This window comes from Mangifera indica, chromosome 11 (assembly GCF_011075055.1).
Source record: "Mangifera indica cultivar Alphonso chromosome 11, CATAS_Mindica_2.1, whole genome shotgun sequence".
NCBI classification, from domain to species: domain Eukaryota; kingdom Viridiplantae; phylum Streptophyta; class Magnoliopsida; order Sapindales; family Anacardiaceae; genus Mangifera; species Mangifera indica.
The window spans coordinates 1,848,225-1,866,784 of NC_058147.1; the positions used below are offsets into that span (position 1 = coordinate 1,848,225).

At 31.6% G+C, this 18,560-nt stretch overlaps 2 protein-coding genes across 6 annotated transcripts; both read left to right on the forward strand.

The window, feature by feature from the left end:
- Positions 1-963: 963 nt before the first annotated feature.
- On the forward strand, positions 964-6,070 carry LOC123229300 (cyclin-T1-3). Of its 4 annotated transcripts, none has more exons than XM_044655011.1 (8): positions 964-1,189; positions 1,513-1,541; positions 3,312-3,585; positions 3,825-3,906; positions 4,383-4,520; positions 4,603-4,775; positions 4,897-5,048; positions 5,268-6,070. In XM_044655011.1, the coding sequence occupies exons 3-8, from the start codon at positions 3,410-3,412 to the stop codon at positions 5,825-5,827; spliced, it is 1,281 nt and encodes a 426-aa protein (XP_044510946.1). In that variant the 5' UTR covers positions 964-1,189; positions 1,513-1,541; positions 3,312-3,409; the 3' UTR covers positions 5,828-6,070. The 4 variants fall into 4 exon arrangements, with proteins under 4 accessions (XP_044510946.1, XP_044510947.1, XP_044510943.1 ...); XM_044655012.1 differs by lacking the exon at positions 1,513-1,541 and adding an exon at positions 2,456-2,489; XM_044655008.1 differs by lacking the exon at positions 1,513-1,541.
- A 7,775-nt stretch (positions 6,071-13,845) lies between these two features.
- LOC123229301 (transcription factor bHLH110-like) lies at positions 13,846-17,777 on the forward strand. 2 transcript variants are annotated; one of them, XM_044655014.1, is made up of 7 exons: positions 13,846-14,487; positions 14,902-15,541; positions 15,997-16,122; positions 16,215-16,280; positions 16,492-16,551; positions 17,234-17,293; positions 17,389-17,777. In XM_044655014.1, the coding sequence occupies exons 1-7, from the start codon at positions 14,351-14,353 to the stop codon at positions 17,545-17,547; spliced, it is 1,248 nt and encodes a 415-aa protein (XP_044510949.1). In that variant the 5' UTR covers positions 13,846-14,350; the 3' UTR covers positions 17,548-17,777. The 2 variants fall into 2 exon arrangements, with proteins under 2 accessions (XP_044510949.1, XP_044510948.1); XM_044655013.1 differs by having other exon boundaries at positions 13,847-14,487; positions 16,492-16,557.
- The last annotated feature ends 783 nt before the right edge of the window (positions 17,778-18,560 follow it).

Below are 18,560 nucleotides of genomic sequence, written 5' to 3' on the forward strand. Positions count from 1 at the left end.
TTATTAATTTTTATGGTAAAAATAATTTTATTTTTAATTAATATAATAAATAATATAAAATATTTTAGAATAATTATATAAAAAAATGTAAGTAAAATAATATATTAATATTATTTTATTACTTATAACTAAAAATAATAATTATTTATATTTATCTAATTTTATTAAATAAAATAATAATAATTTATATTCAATAATTTTTAAGATAATTTTTCAGTTTTAATAATAAAATATTAATTAAATCAAAGGTCTCCTAAAATTAAACGATTCAATTTACTTTCTATGGGATTTTGTCACAGACTCGTGTGAAAATTGATTTCTGGGAAGTGGGATATCGTCTGGTAGAATTTGGAGTGGGGATTTTGAAGAGGCATTGGCTCAACAAGGCTTTGATTGTACATGGTCAAGAATATTGTGCGGGTCTCTGTAAGAAGAAGTCGTTTTCTTTCAAATTACATGGATGGTTGGAAGCACATAAGCAGTCAATGCCTTGAGACATTGATTCAACAACACTGGCCCGTACTACTTTTTAATGTCTTGATATATGTGACAAACTCCTATTATCTTGCGTCATTTTGTCCCTGGACTAATATCTTTCCTATCATGAATCCCATCCAAGATTTTTTAAAGAAGAAAAGAAATGAAAGCTCTGACACGCAATTTGAATCCAGTCAATCCATCCCCAGCTTCATAAACAAGAGGAGACAATTGGCAGATTAGGTTGAAGGCCCATATATTCCCGAACTGGGTTTAAGCCCACAATGTGTGAAGGCTATTGTCATTATTTGTTAAGATGCATTTGCCAATAGTCGAAACATCATTGGGTCCAATAATTTGGGCTGGACTCATAGCTCGAATAATTCTCTGCACGCTGGCTTATCGGAAGTCAATCATATTATGTACAAAGAGTTCACCCATCAGGTCTTGCAGTACTAGATTTAAATTATCAGTTTAAATTGAATCAGGGCATAAGCTTCTTGTTGTTTTAACTTTAAAGTGTCCGAAGCGAGGTCAATGCGAAGTCAGGGAAAGATTAGGGTAACGAGATTTTAACAGACTAAAGACGACTGCTTCAAAATAAAAACAATTAAACGGTAACTTAAAGTCAGCTAGGGTTTCGAGTCAATAACACACCGACATTACACTTGCGCTCAATCGCCTTCGCCTTTGCATTCAGCTTCAGCTTCAGGTAATTTGTCTCCTGGGAGTTTTCCTTTTGCTGACATATTTTACGAAAATTGAGTAATTATCTGGAATTGGTTGCAGTTTTCAGTTGAATTATTTGTTCTGGTTCAAATTGTGTTCTTCTTGGAAGGCGTTCTGATTCTTCAGTTATATTCTGTTTTAATTTTTCTCTTTTCAATGAATTTAGGTTGCGGAATTATGCTTGATTTTGTAAATTGTTGGAAATTTGCTTCTCTTATGAGCTTTAGTCTTGTTTGCTCTGTATTTGTTTTTTATTGAACCGTTCCCCTAATTTTATTATTCTGATCACGTATATTTTGAACTTAGGGATACTTTTCCTTGTCACGGAGCAGGAGGTTAGGACAATTTGTTATTATTTTGTTCTGAAAGATAATTTAACTTGACTCTACCTCAATCTTTAAACCGGTTGGGGTTGGCTACATGGATCCTTTTCCTTTATTTTGCCCCATAGAAAGCTGTTTACATTTAGTAATGGTGCAATGGAGACTTCACTTTTGTTAAACTGTCCAAGTTCTCAAGTAGCTTATCCAAGTAATATTCATCATTTATTATATCCTTACAGTATTTGTGACTAACATATTGCATCTCACATCTATAAATAAGAAGTAATATTTTTAGAAAAATATTTTAATAGTCTTTCTCAATCAACACCAGAAAACTCCCATATTTGCAAATAAGCATGTGGGTTGGTAAAGCTTCATTATATTGTGAAGCTAGGAAGCACAAAAACGCACTGCATTTCAGAAATGTTTTGGTTTCCAAAACGGCCTAAAACTGGTACAAACCGTTTTGGGCCATTTCGGAAATTATAAAGAATTTGAAATGTGTTTCTTTTAACATATGAGCGTTCCTTCACATTCGCAAAACCTTCTATTCAAACAGTAATGTATCAGTTGAATCCTCAATTCAATTCTAACCCACAAAATCAAAATTTTATGTCCCTTCCAATTGCTGCCAAATCCATTGTGTTTTGTTTTCTTGGTTGTTTTAAACACCTTCTTTGTCTTAGAGTTCATCTCCGTTTAATCCTTTTATTGTCTCTTACCTTTTTCTACTTTTTGGTTTTACATCCTAGTCATTCCTTTTTTCTTGATTTTCTATTGGCTTTCACCTTTTCAGCAACTTTGTTATTCTCTCTAAACCTCTCAATCCCTTGATTACCTTCAATTCACTTGTTCTTAGCCCATTCTTGCCCTATAAAGCTTTCATCATCTCCTATAATATCTAAACCCCGTTTACGTGTGTTTAGGTCAATTGGGTCGTGCCCCAAACTGGACAAAAAGGTAAATTCTGGATGCCGCGTGCGGGTTTATAACAACAGGGACGTGTATGAGGGTGAATATCACAAGGGGAAATGCTTAGGGAGTGGAGTATAGTTAGAGATATGAGGGGGACTGGGTTGATTGAAAATATGATGGGTACTGGTGTGTTTATTTTTTAGAATCATTGTTTGTATAAATTTATAAATCTTGATTTATCAATGCTCAATTCAATTATGTGCAGAATCATTCTTTGCACATAATTCTTTAATATAGGCTAGCAAATACTTATTGGAGGCAGTGGAAAAAGTATGCAATTGCTGAATTTAAAAAAAAAAAATACAAGTTGTTATAAATTTTATTAAAAAATTTATATTTATAAAAAAAACCCGTATATTTTTCATATTTATATGTTTTTCCATGATTCAGTTTCCTTTATTTTTGAGAAAATACATTTCAGCATTTCCGTTTCTGTTTTCGTGTTTCCGTTTCTGTTCTACATGGTTTTGAAGCTTTATGTGCCCATTGCTATGAAAGAATCAATTTAGTCATCTATATTGATGGTCAAGTCCATCAAAATTACTTCTGACACCTGCAACAATGATTTTTCATGGGGAAGGAGTCCTAAAACGATAAGGTAGTTCACATCAGTTTTAGATATCAGCTTTCAGCTTCTGCTATATATTGATCTTTTTGTTAATGATTCATGTATATGTGATTATCATTATCAGTTAGTGACTTAGTGGAGGTCTTCCTTTCCCTCTCTTTCACTAGTAATCCTTTCAATTTTCTTTCCAAAACTTCTTTTCTTGTTCAATATTAATTTAAAGTGTTTGTGTTATGCAGAACTTTGCTTAAGTTTGAGGAGGAACTTCTCTTAAGCAGGCCTGGTGTGTCATTTCAAAATTTTTTTAGTTGTTGCATTAGGAAGAGAAAAGGTGCCAATGACAGAACAGTTGCTAGAAGAGCCTCAGTTTTGTATCCGCAAATGGTACTTCAGTAGGGAAGAAATTGAAGATCTTTCACCATCTAGGAAGGATGGAATCAGTCTTGAGAAAGAATCAGAATTACGGAAGCTGTATTGTTCATTTCTTCAAGAGCTTGGCATGAAACTTAAAGTGTAAGTTCATATGTGATTTATATTTCTCATAGAATTGATCATCTGAATTTTTGTTGACTTCAAATAGAATTGTTCCATCTGGCATATGTAAGAATTATGTTATCATTCTTTGTCAGTGCAGATGTTTACGTGGTTTGTTAAATTTTCATTATCCTTTGACATCTTCGCTTAAATCTCTGTGTGAGTTTCATGTTGTAGTAGTTTGTCAGAGATAGTGATGGGCATTGTTTTCCTTTCAGGCCTCAGGTGACAATAGCATGCGCAATGATGTTATGCCACCGGTTTTTTATGCGCCAATCACATGCAAAGAATGATTGGCAGGTGCATGCATTACCTTGTATTCTTAGATTATCTGATATGTTGGATTTCTGGTTTTCTCCTTGATGAGATGAATGCTCACTTGCCATGCAATATAAGTTTGGCCTTACTTTGTACTATTTATATATCAGCTAATGTGCATGTCCTGAGGTTTATTGTTCCATTAACTATTTCAATATTTTTACCTTTACTGATCATGGTAAGATGATTATAATGACTATAAAATATTCACAACACCTGTATTTGTAGAGTATGATGAAAAGGTGCTCATTCATGTGTCCTGCTGTGTTGGTAAAATATTTCATTTTGATACATTCCTTATTTTTCATCCATTCCTGAAAATTTTTCAAAAGTGAATTTGGAGTTCTTCAGATATTAATGGTGAAAGATTGAAAATATCTTCATGTTGGATTGTTACATTACAATTTAATTGTTTATGATTTACTGCCTCTCACCACTGTGATGTGAACATTTTGCAGACAATTGCAGCTGTCTCAACTTTCCTTGGTTGTAAAATAGAAGAAACCCGATGCACTTTGGGGGATGTGGTGGTCATGTCTTACGAAATAATGTATAAATGGGACCTTTCTGCCCCACAGAGAATTAGACAGAATAGAGTAAGTTGACGTGTCTGTGCTTTTCAGTACCTTATTGTGTTCCTTTTGTAGCATGAATGCTCATACCTCTTTCTTATTGTAGGAAATTTACACTAAGCAGAAGGAATTGATCTTAAGAGGAGAGAGGCTTTTATTGGCAACAATTGCTTATGACTTTGATATTCAACTTCCCTACAAGCCACTTGTAACAGCATTAAAGAGATTGAAGCTTTTCCCTGACCTTGCAAAAGTTGCTTGGAATTTTGTGAATGATTGGTTAGGACTCTCCCTTTACTTCTAAACACTGTTCCTAGTTTGTGATCAAGCTAAGATTCAACTTTGAGTATTTCTTGTTGTCCTTTTGTCTGATTTTGATATCTTTTGACTTGGATTGTAGGCTTTGCACAACATTGTGTTTGCGGTACAAACCCCACTATATTGCTGCTGGTTCCATGTTTCTTGCTGCCAAATTTCAAAAAGTGAAACTTCCTGCACAGAAGGGAAAGTGCTGGTGGCTGGAGTTTGATATTTCACCCAAGCAATTAGAAGGTTTGTTGTTACTTTACCTACTCTGTCTAGTTATTTTTGTGAGGATAACTTTGACGGTAAATTGGTTCACGCACATCCTTTTTTCTTTTCTTCCTCCAAAATCTTAGCATAACAATAGTTCTTTTAACTCTGGCTATTTACTTGAATGGCTTGTTTTCTTGCTCATTCCTTGTGTTTATGATTGCTTTCTGATAAGCTTCCTTTCTCAAACTTGTTCAGAGGTCATCCGGCAGATGCTCAAGTTGTTAGAGCAGGACAGAAAACAGACACTACCGCCTACACATGAAAGTTTCACTAAGTCTACAGCCGTAGCTGGAAAGATGAACAGTAGTCCACAATCCTGTATCTCAGACGGATGCTTTGCCATAAGGCAATCTAGCAAAGTAGCCATGTCCGAGAATGATGAGCGCAGCAAACCTCCAGCCTGTGGTAGAAAAGACATTTGTGTAAAAGAAGTTTTACCATCTCAAACAAGTGATAGTGCTTCAAGTAGCATTGTCGAGGACGGGGAAGGTGATAGTCATCCTAGACATGTGGAATCTGATCATGACCCTGGCTGCAAAATTATTTCTGTTCACGACACCTATCGTAAGATTGATGCTATCCGAATTAGAGAAGCATTGAAGAGGAGAAAATTTGATGTAGCTGCAAACAGAAAGTTTGCGGCATCTATTAACCCTGAGATAGATGATGGCGAAGCCTGGATAGAGAGAGAGCTGGAAAAGGGAATAGAGTTGGAATCTGGCTCTTCCAAAAGGAAAATGGGGCAAGTCTTGTGAATTTCTAATACATTGACCTCTGTCTGGGAAGTATAGTTTTCATTGAAATTTTAAGAATTTGAATTTTTAAATACTAGTTCATTATAGTGATGATGTTTGTACAGTTTCCTAGTATAATGTCATTGACAAAATTATGTAGGCAGCATCTGCGATTTTTGTGTAATAGTTTAGCTTCAAATGTAGGACAAAGTTTTGTGTTGGTCATTCCAATGATTTATTGAAAATGGAATTATTTCTCCTTTATTTGGAAGCAATTGCTTCAGGTTTTTTGAGTTGCATGTTTTGATATGGTAACTTGACTTTTTATATTTTCCATTCTCCAGGGGACATACAGAAACAAACTCGTAGGAGCTGCGTGGCTCCACTTCTAGTGATTCAAAACCAGGACTAAACTAGCCGGTCAAACGAATCAACTAAAATCTGGTTAGTTTGACTGGTGATGGCAATTAGTCCAGTTCAATTGTAGGGCTATCGATATGTTGATTTTGGTATGTAAAAACCGAACCTACCTAACAAGAAATATATATTATATTCTATGGGGTCATAATTTAATTTGATTTAATATTATTTTAATATTTATTTAATCTCTTCTTGATATTGCTTGCATGACTTTGCAAACATTGTCTACTAATAATAGCTGCCACATCGGACAACTTGAACTACTGAACCCTAAAAAGCGTTTGGTTTAAAAAATATTTTATTATTAAAATTAAAAAATTATTATAAAAATAGATTACCATGAAAATAATTGAGTATAAATTTATACTATTTTGATAAAATTTAATAAAACTAAGTAAATATAAATAATTATTGTATTTAGTTAGAAGTAATAAAAGAATATTAATATATTATTTTACTTAAATACTTTTAGGTATAATTATTCTAAAATATCTTTTATATTATTTATTATATTAATTGAAAATGAGATTATTTTTACTTTAAAAAAATTAATAAATTAGGACATAGTTATAATACAATTAATATTACTTTGATAATCTTTTAACCCCTAAAATGAAAATGATAATTAGATTACTTCTTAAATTACCTATTATATCACTATTGGAAATAGAATATTACTGAAATATTTTATTACTTATAAACTAAACAAATAATGTAATTATAAATTAAATAAAGTAATATAAGTAATAAAAATAAATTATCTGAATAATCTTTAATCTCTTCTAATCAAACATCCTTAACAATAATTTTAATATTTTTAATTGGAATACAACTTAATTTTTAGATACAATGTTCAAATAATAAAAGATTTGTTTTTAATTATTTTTAATTGGGATAAAATTTTTCTGCCATTCTTTTCGTTAATTTCACAAATCAACAGCAGTGATGTCTTTCTCAGGACCTTTTTTTTTTTTTTTTAAATATATATATTTTTTAATTTTTTGTTGTTAGAACTTTTGACACTATAAACAGACATACGCATGGACGTCCACTTTTCCAAGTTATAATAGATAGAAAGCACGAGATCAGGTTTTCATCTTTGGAGAAGCAAAAGTAACACATATTCAGCTGGGCCAACGAAGTGGCTTGTTCGTAATGGGCAGCTGCAGCATGCACAGTGCCTTGAAAATCTGTCAACGATCGACCATACAGACAGAGGCAGACGCAGGCAGCGGCAGAGGGTTACATATATAACAGCATGAACAAAATGAGTAGCAAAATCTGTACCGTTGGTGGTGGACAATCTTGTATATGTTTGTGGCAGTGGTTGCTCTCTGAAACCAAAGCATAGGTTACAGAATAGCGAGGGAATCGCATAGAATAAGGTAAAAAAATAAGGATTGAGTTGAGTGGTGTGGCATGGAAAGCAAAGCAAGCAAATAATAAAAAGCATGGCCGGCCCCCTAGTGTTGGATTTTGATGGCCTTAGCTTGAGAAAAGCATATATTCTCCGGTTCCAATGCCTTGTCTTCTTCTTAGACACCTTTAAATCCTGCAACTTTAGACCTCCTTTTAAGGGCTTTGCCAAAGTTTTGACCTAAAGTTAACAACATATATTCATAAGGAAAAAGCACTATCAACTAATCCAATTTTAAATAATTGGAACCAAAAACTACATATTATTATTAATTTATTTTTATTGTAAGGTTGGATTCGAGTTTAATATAGTCTTAACGTGAACTGACTTGAGTTCTGTTCAAATTCATAAATATCATCAAAAGATAGTTGATTAGATAAATAGTGTTATTTGCAAGATAAATAGTATTGACAGAAAGGAATTTGAATAGAATTATTAAACTAAAATTCTATCTCAAATTCAGTTCGAATCAAATTAACTATGGAATTGACCATCCAACTCAACCCTAATTGTGAGAATGCCAAAATTTGCATACTGAAATGAGTGATGATCGATGTTAAACTCGAGCAAGCAAACATTTTTCTAATTCTACGTGTGTGCTGAGTTCTCAACAGTTTAGCCAGTGATTCAGGTTCTTAACTAGTATGTGTCAAGAAAAAGAATTCCTAGCTTGATTTTGTGACAAGATATGTGTGCTTGTATATTTGGAATACTGAAATTTGTCGATCTTACTATCTTTTCAAAACAACAATTTTATTAAAGTTAGCATTTACATATAAAAAAGTAAAACAAAAATCCTGCAAACCTGATGTTTGTCAAAAGTCATCAGAATCTCTGGCTGCTAGCTAAGATATCACATTGGTGAGCCATATCTTTGATGTACAAACGGATAGAAATTAATGGATTTAATTATCCTAATCTATGATTACGTAATTAAATAATTTTAAATTATAAAATAAAATAAATAATTAGACAAGATAACTATATAATAATAAGTTTATTTGTACTCTTTAATACCCATAGTTGTAAATTTTGTTATTGCATGTCTCACTTTAAGATACGTGTTCCAAAATTTACGATTGAATTTAAAGCTAACTCAACTTAGTGTTGTGTTTAATTCGAATTAAATTTAAGCTAAAACTTTAACTTGATAGTTTGATTCAAATTTGACTTGAATCCTCTTATAATAATATTATTTATTTTACTTATGATATTGTTTATCTAATTGATTATATTATATATCTTACAGATAATCCTCTGATAACATATTTAATTAGTTTAAACAAGTTTAAAATAATCATTATAGATATGAGTTAAACTTAAGCCAACACATATTCAAATTTGTCGTGATTCAAATCCAACCCTATCAAACCATAAAGAATTGATTTCAACTAGCCCTATAAAAGAAATTTAATTTTTTTGTAAAAAGTATATTGGAATATGGTACAACTTTACAAAAGTGTATGAATATGGTAAGAGCCACCCATGTACGGGGATTTTTGACCAAAGGATTGACTGGGTATGACTCGAAAAAGGGAAATAGTTTCGATTTAATGATAAGATGATGGACCCCTAAAGTGATCAATGATATCAATTTTGCTTTTGGGTTTTATTGATAATAGTTAATTATGAAAACGATTTGAGTTAATTAATTTAATTTAATTTAATTTATTTACCCAAGAAAGATAACTATTGGAAATTAATTAGGGTTAGGCAAAACTAGGGTAATATAATATAATCCCCCTCCTTAAGCTTTTTGAATTCTTTTTATTTACATGTTAGTTAATCTTTCACCTTTGGTCTTGGTAAAACTTTTGTATTAATGATTGCTTTCTTGTATGAAACTTAGATTCAATGTTTTAGACTTGATGAAGACCTAGTCAAAGGAACAATATGTGACTCAATCCATTAAGCATATGTGTAATGTCAATATAATTTTACTAAAAATTTACAAAGGGTTTTAATCATATGATGTCATCATGACATCAATATTATAGTCAAATCGGTTTGATTTAATGGTTAAATCTTAATTTGATATCATTCTTTCAATTAAACTTTAAGTTAAACCAATCAATTGCTAAAGCAGGTTTTAGTTATAACTCATGTTAGATTTATTTTCGATCAGATTAGTTATTTCGATTTGAGTTTTAAAATATTTCTTAAATTATTTTAATTTGTCATTAGAAATGAATATATAGAGGTTAAATAAGATTGGACTATCTCCCATTTTAGGAGTTTGTGACAATTTATGCAAAATTTGAAATGATCCTTAAGTCTATCTCTCATCTCTTTGGTTTTTATCATTTTTGAGACTATGTACATCCAATTTTGAGTATCCAAATAATGTATTATTATTTAAATATTTAATTATGTACTTAAAATTGAATATATATAATATCTTTCGAAATAATGACCCTAATCACACTAGCAACCATGGTTTCTTAATTGCGTAATTAGTTTGATATTAAAAACATCTATATTTTATTTAAATATATATTTGTTTTATTTTTCTGAACGAATCTTTTAGATCCATCAAAACGAGAGTACTAGATAAACATTTTATTGCAAATTGATGTAAGGGAAAGCAGCCTTTTTAATATGAATCTTGGAAGATAGTGAGACTAGGAAATATGCCAAAGCTGAAAGGAAAGATTAAAGAAAGCTATATCAATAAAGAAAAGAAAAAGCTTTGAAGAAGAAGAAGAAAAGGGAGAAAAAAATAGTTGAATATACAAAACATAATAAGGTGTGAGATGGATGGGCGTGCAGTGCAGGTTGAGTAAAAGGAGAGAAGAATTAAAAAGCAAAGTTTTTAGCTTGCCCATACTCTGTTCTTCTCACATTCTCCCATCAACTTTTCGACTGATGTGAACTTTTGTGGGGCTGATCAAATTATTATAGGGTTTTCTCGATGGAATTAATGACAGCTTAATTATACTTAAGCTATCTTATAACCCTCGTTATCTTCCTCTCTATCTCTCTCTTAATCACAAACGAACAACAAAGCATAAAGAGAGAGAGAGAGAGAGGTATGTTTCTTTCTTCAAGGCTTTATGTATTTATCTATGGTGGTCAGTGGCTAGTGAGGGTTTTTCAGACGTAAAAGTTTCCATTTTTTCATACAACACCATATTAACTCATCATTTAACCCTGTAATTTTCTCTCCTACTAGTATTATATGTCTCTTTCTCTCTATTTACGATCCGTTTATATATTAATTTACTACTGATCATAACCCACACCCACAAGAGAGAAAGAGAGAGAAAATTTAGTAAGATGGTGAAAAAGATAATACTTACAGGTGTATGTTACAGTTTTCTGTGCAAAAAATGGCTACAGCCTTCTAGGGTTAATGTCTTTTTGTTTGCCACTCAGGGTCAGGGATATAATTGATAAAATAGATGATCATATATATATATTATTCACATTTCCCTCGGCCATCATTATGAGATTTTTGAATTCTAATTTCTGAAAGATGATAATAAAACTATTTATCTCACATTATTATACACATATTTGTAAGCCCTAACCCTAATGCACTATTAAAGCTTTCTTATAGTCATCTCAAGTCGAACTTAAATAAAAATCAATTAAGCTAAATATGAATTCAAAATGATTAACTTGAGATCAAACTCAATGACCCTGATGATCCCATGAGCTCTATCTAACACATAGGGTACAATGGAATCAAGACGATTGTAACAGATATTCATGTCAAGGGATAAGTGTGTAACTTGAACAAATAAAAGTTAAAACCCCACATCCACATGTGATGTTCCACATATAAGAAAACTAACAATAGCTCTGTGGGTCTCAATAACTCCCTGAGATCAAACTCAATTTATTCAATTGGTGATGTGTTCATTAGCTACAAAACAAATAAACCATCACAGATAAAAATTGCATTCAATCCTAAGTTCATGCTAAGTAATATTTTTAAATATGATTCAGGAATTTAATTATGTTATTTTCACATCTTCTTCTTCTTCTTTTCAATGTATTCCTTGTATCGGTGCTTCACACTACCAAATCAATGGCTCCATGATGCAATGTGATTCGAATCTGTCTACTTTATTCTCCGATCTTTGCTTTAAACTAATTACATAATGGCGACCCCATTGATTCAAGAATTGTAATATGATTTTCTTTTATGAATTTTAAATCAATGACATTTGAATCTCTTTACCCTGGACCCATCTCACTCTCCTGTTAAAGAAAAGATGAAGGAAAGAAATTACATCCAAAAATGTAAAATTGTTTTTTTCTTTTTTGCTTGTAAATGAAGCTTGACTGGACTTTGGCTGTCAAAGAGCTTCTTGTGACTTACGTTTGCTTACCAAATAAAATGGGCAAACCTGATAAGGAGAGGTTGAGGGTCAAGACAATTATGTTATCAATAAAGATAATGTTACATACATAAACAATACGTACAACTAATGACATGTCATTATATAATTAGATAATTTTAAATTAGTGATAAACAATATCTAATCATATGATGACGTGTCATTGTTTATACACATAATTTTATTATATCAATAAACTTATAGGCACTTATAATGAGTACTAATTTAAATATTAATGTTGATGTGTTATTTTAAATTAAATATAATATAACATTTAATCATATAGTAACACATAATTATTGATACTAATAGTAAATGTCCGTAATTTTGCTCAATATTATTAGGTTGCACATTAACAATGGCTAGCTATCATGTACTTGCCCATTTGGAATAACAAAAATCTCGGCCAATGCATTACTCTTTAATCTTCTACACTTCACTCTTAGCAGATGGTTTGAGTAATATTTTATTATTAAAATTAGAATATTTTCTTAAAGATAAATTATTTAGAAGATTATAGATATAAATTATTATTATTTTTGATAAAATTTAATAAGTATAAATAATTATTTGTTTGACTATATGTAATAAAATAATACTAATATATTATTTTACTTAAATGTCCATGAGTGTAATTATTTTGAATTATTTTTTATATTACTTATTATATTAATTGAAAATATGATTAAGTTTGTCCTAAAAAATTAATAAATAATAATGTAATTATAATAAAATCAAGATTACTTGATAATATTTTAATATATAAAGTGGAGTTAATAATAAAATTATTTTTTATATTATCTATTACATCACCATTAGTAATAGAAGATTACCGAAATTTTTCATTACTAACAAACTAAACAAGGTAATATGAGTGATAAAAGATAGATTACCAAAATAATTTTTTATCACTCCTAAGCAAACACCCCCTTAAGAATGACTTTGTCAAATTAACGTGTCAGTACATTTAATAATACTATATGTACTAATAATAAATACAAATATATGTGATTTTAAATTAAAAATAAAATAACATTTAATCATATAATAAATATAAATGTGTGTGCCCATATTTTTACACATAATTAGTGTACTTAGTATTACTCTAATAATTATTAGCTACATAATTAAACTACTATAATATGTTATTTTCTCCTTTTCCTTGTATGTTTCTAGCCAAAATATAATGTATCTTAATCATGTTTCACATTTTTCTTAAAAGGAAATGTAAATTTCCCAATTTAATAAGGAACCTTCAAATCAGAGGCTTTTCTTTTAGAAAGCATGTGCTTTTTAAAACACATGATTAACATGATTCATACTAATAAATCTTTGTTATTTCACATTAAAATTATTAGGCAGCATCATTGTAAGGAGATGATATACTAAACCCCGTAGGAATAGTTGAATCAATAAAATTATACGTACCCAATTTTAAGTATCAAGTTAGGATTTAAATAATGTGTTATTATATAATTAATTGATTTTAAAATAAAAATAAAATAATATTAAACTATTTAATTAATGTCATATACGTACCTATCTTAGTAAGTACTTAAAACTAAATGGCATTTAATTTTTTATTATATTTTATGATGAATCTTTTTTGACTGATTGAGCTGATGATCATTCTTTATGTGGACAAAGTAAAGACCATTGCAACTTGTTTCTTAATTTTCTTGAGAGACTAGTGTGTATCAATTTGTGGGTCTTACTTCAATTTTATCAATTTTCTGACGTGGAAAATGTAAAATTAATCAATATGATAATTGCTTCACTGGACAACATTGGAGAATGAAGTACTGTAGAGAACAAAGTTGCTGAAAATGAAAATATATTGAGGGAACTTGATGAACATGTGGGGGATGTATATGGATATAAAGAGTTAAAAGGGGGTGAGAGAGAGAGAGAGCATGGTTGCTATCATTTCTCTTCTCAGACCTTTGTTGAAAGCCTTGGGATTGAAGGCAGGGATCTTAATCATAACATAGAGGAAGTATAATCATCTTCCTGTAATTGCAGAGAGTGCAAAAAAGAGGAGAAGGGAGATGATACAAGTTTTCAGCCTCAAAAAGAAAAAAAAAGTGAGCCTGAAAAGAAATAAATAATTGAATTCAGAGAGAAGTATGGAGATTCAAGCTCTCTCTTTCTTTCTTTTGAAGGCTACTTTAAGATAGAAATTTGAAAGAGTAAAGAGGAAACTCAAGAAAAGTAGCTTGCTAAAAGCAAGAAGGTTTGTGGGAGTCACCTGAACTGTTTCTTTGAATAATAGTGAGAGATTCCAACAGCAAGCTGGGGTTAGTTAAATTTTAATTTCTCATCTTGGGATTTTCAAGCCTTTTTTGTTAAAAAATTATCATTATGGACTCTGCAAATATCCATCATCAACATCAGCTTCAAGACCACCTAGCTGGATCTTCTTCTTTATCTACCCCATCTTGCTATGGAGTTGCAAGCTCCCATCCTTGGACCCCTACTCTAAACCCAAATGTCACTTTGTAAGTTAACCCTCTCTCTCTCTTCTCTCTGTGCTTTCTGCAACAAATATTGCTCTTCACAGTACCATTATGAATTTACTTTATGATTTGGAATCTCTTCTATTTTTTATTTCCTGATTTGATGTGCATCAATCAGAAAGTTCCTAGAAATTAAGACTTGCTTGTTAGAGTTGATTATCAGTCAAGTTTATGCCGAATCATGTGTATATCTATTGATTCATATTGCTTTTGGATCCAAGAATATTGTGGGCTCCTATATTGCACAGCACACCATCCCCTTACACATTACAGCTCTTGCTCATCTTTTATATGTCATACACTTGGGCTTGTTCCTTTCTTTTATTTATTCACTTAAGTACTGATAAGGTTTTATTTCATGGAATTTATATTTCTTTTTTCAAACTGTATATGCAGGAATATTAGTAACTTTAATCCAAATTATAATGGATTCATCTCAAATTCAAGGCAGAAGAATGAGATCCATGTCCCTCCTCCAAATAGTTCCGTGATCCAAGAAGCAAGCTTGCACTGGACTAATAATGCAGGCAGCTTCACTAGCCAGGCAGCTCATGATATGCACTTTTCAAAAATCAAGGACAAGCTTTCAGATTCATTTCCAAAATTTACAGATATGTTAAACAGCCCCTCAAACATTACTGATCAAAAGGGTTTGCATGATGATCTTAGTGAGAAACTCTTGCTCAAGACCATTTCATCAGATTTCCCACTAAATGGGAATCAGTTTTGTGCCGGAAAGTTTTATTCTAATGCCCAGGACGTTTCTAGTTTTGGAAATGCTATACCTAGTAGAGGGAACTTCAGCCAGATTTATCCCAGTATAAATGTTTCCAACTTGAACCAATCTTCTTCAGCAACTTCAAGCTCCTTTGACATGAACTTGCAGGCCTTGGATCTACTAACCTCTTCAAGATTCAGCGGAAATTTCAGTCACCCTTCACATAATAACCTTTGCGCCTACAGAGAGAGCCTTCCTCTTGGCCTTGATGATCATATGCAGCAATCAAGGCGCAGGCCATCTTCTAGTCCTAGTGAAGTAAGTACTGCCCAACTTTACCCTTCTTCCTTCTTCTGTTATGGTATACATATCCATGATTTAGAGAATATAAGCTAGCATACTATCGCCATGATTTAGGTAAGGTAGTTTTATCTGCAACTTTACTCAGTATTAGTATAATAAATAACTTCAAATTCTTCAACGATATCTTTTTCTTTATCTACATAGCTCTTTAACATTTTAACAAAATTATGAACTGGAAATACTTTATCTCTGGAAAGAAAAAAATTTAAAGTTGGCCTTTACCATAAAAAGCTCTTGATCAAAGCTATGCCCAAAAGAACATAGCCTTCTCTTTTTGCTGCATAATGGAATCTTTAAACCCAGGATTTATATCCTTTATTAGCATATTTATTAGTGTTTCTTCTTTTTCATTCGCTTTAGATGATCATTTATAAATGAACTGATGTATGATATTCTTTTGCATTTCAAAGATATCATCTTTCACCAACGATGTAACAGAGGCAAAGAGATCCAGCGGCACAATAGAGCAAAAGGCAACACAATCAGCACCAAAGAAATCACGATTGGAATCTCGCCCCTCCTGTCCTCCTTTTAAGGTGCCAAAGGATCCAAAAAACCGTTTAATGCTGTATTTTGATTGTGAATATATATGATTTTGCACTGTATGACTGTATTGGCATTTAAACAGGTTAGGAAAGAGAAATTAGGGGATAGAATAGCAGCTCTTCAGCAGCTGGTTGCACCCTTCGGAAAGGTAAACTTTTTTCTTTTTAGTGCTGGCTTCTTATCACCATAATTAGAATCTCCATCATCATAGTCTTCTTGTTCGATCTCCAGCTCTTAGCTTCCTTCAGTAATTTAATTTCAGTCATGTAAAACCAGCCGGGAAATGTTAAAAAAAAAAAAATTATTGTGTTAATGGTAAGTGACGTATGTTTTTGCATGTGGGGTGGAGAATATTGCAGACAGACACTGCATCCGTACTAATGGAGGCTATTGGGTACATAAAATTCCTTCAAAACCAGGTGGAGGTACTTTCGCTTCCCAACATTCTTCTTCAATCTTATTATTAATTTATCATTGCTAGCCATGCTGCACTCTTCCAGAACACAAAACCCTAGAAAATTAGGCAGAATGCTGGCTAGGCTTTAGGGTTTCAGTGGGTTCTCTTCCAAGACCTAATTTAATTATTTCAATTATTTAATATTAATGAATAAATATAATTACCACTTATACTCTTGAAGTCTTCCCTCAGGGGTTTTTTTCCTCCACTTTCCAATACAATTCTGGTAGGAACCATTTAGAATCAGAATTGACTGGAAAACCCACTTATTATTTTCAAAAGGAAGTCAATAAAAATGGTCCAACCAACTATAAAAGCTGTCATACTATTAAAAATAAAATAATATTTAATTATATAATAATATATTATTTAAATATTTAATAAAATATTCAAAATTAGATATATATAATATTTCTAATATACAAATTACCATAATTGGAATATTCTATGAAAAATATTGAATATCTATGAAACTTGCTTCAACACCAGTGGAAAACATTAAAAAAGCCAGTAAGCCCATAAATCAGTGATCTTAGTTTAACTCAAAATAAAAGATTATAATTTAATTTCTTACACAAATTTTAATTAATCACATATTTAATTATTCTTGAATTAACACTGACTTCTGAAAATATTTTACGCAGACACTAAGCGTTCCTTATATGAAGTCATCACGCAACAAGACCTGCAGAACAGTGCAAGGGGTAAGAAAGAAAATCCATTTTTATCACTGGGAAGTGAAGAATCATGATATATAATTATTCTTATAATTAACTTTACCTACTGCTGATGATGGTAGGGGTCGATGGGGGAGGGCGTGAAAGAAGAACCAACACGAGATCTGAGAAGCCGAGGGCTGTGTCTTGTGCCATTGTCATGCATGTCCTATGTAACTAACGACATTGGTGGCGGGGGAGGCATTTGGCCGCCGCCTAACTTCGGTGAAATCAATCTGTGACTGTGTTACTTTGAGCTCTAGCAGGCTAGCTAGCTGATTTAGAGCATAAATTTGTTAATCTTAGTGGAGCAAATTTGGTCATCTTGTTAAAATAGGATTCAGGATGGACCAAGTTTGATCCATTAAAAAATTCATGTTCCATTACTCATATGAATTTTAACGGACCTTCTTCCACATAAATTGTTGCCTTTGCTTCAGTAATCTATGAGTTGGGATCAATGTATTCTTTATCCTTTTTTTCCTGCGCCATATATAAGACTTGGATGATCAAAAGCAATATAATCAGAGATAAATTTGCTTTGATTCTTGAAAGCGTGTCCCTTATTTTTTTCTCTTTCCCGCAAAGAAAGGTCCCTCTAAATCTTCAACTTTCTGATATGGGAGACAGAAGAGCAAGGCAGGCAGCCAGGCAGGCCTTAACCCGTGGAATGATGACCCTTATGCAGAGCCCATCATTCTCGACTTTTGCAGTTACTTCTCATTATGTAATTCATAATATTGCCGATTTTCCGCCGGTGCTTAAATGGAGCTTCAGTTTGGATAGTCCGATAGTACACCAATCGGGCTGAGCGGTTCACTGAGTTATTCAAGTATAGCCAATGTCAAGCTACAATTGATTGATTATTAGTGAGCTAAACTCCAACTTAAGTATTTATTTGAGTAGAGTTTGAATTATGAGTTTGTATGGTTATGGTTAATTTTGGTATAATATTTATAAGTTCAAAATATAAAAGATATATATATATATATATATATATATATATATATATATATAAGTTGTATTATTTAACTTTAATTTTTTGATTCAAACTTGAGCCGACATTTTCTATTTCAAACTCTAACTTTGAGTTTGAGCTCGGAAGCAAGTCTTAGATAAATTCAATCGGATTGAACTGTACTCTAAAGTTTTCATTGTTCAGGTAACATTCTTATAGAATTTTTAGTGGTTTGAGTGATTGTGAGAAATTTGTCACTATAGTATACAACCAAAATTAGACACTGTGAATCCACGA

Coding starts and splice junctions, on each gene's coding strand:
- LOC123229300 (XM_044655011.1), top strand. CDS start 3,410: ATGACAGAACAGTTGCTAGAAGAGCCTCAGTTTTGTATCCGCAAATGG. Junction 4,521..4,602: donor AGAGAATTAGACAGAATAGA/GTAAGTTGACGT, acceptor TTCTTATTGTAG/GAAATTTACACTAAGCAGAA. Junction 4,776..4,896: donor TGGAATTTTGTGAATGATTG/GTTAGGACTCTC, acceptor CTTGGATTGTAG/GCTTTGCACAACATTGTGTT.
- LOC123229301 (XM_044655013.1), top strand. CDS start 14,351: ATGGACTCTGCAAATATCCATCATCAACATCAGCTTCAAGACCACCTA. Junction 16,123..16,214: donor CCTCCTGTCCTCCTTTTAAG/GTGCCAAAGGAT, acceptor GCATTTAAACAG/GTTAGGAAAGAGAAATTAGG. Junction 16,558..17,233: donor TCCTTCAAAACCAGGTGGAG/GTACTTTCGCTT, acceptor TATTTTACGCAG/ACACTAAGCGTTCCTTATAT.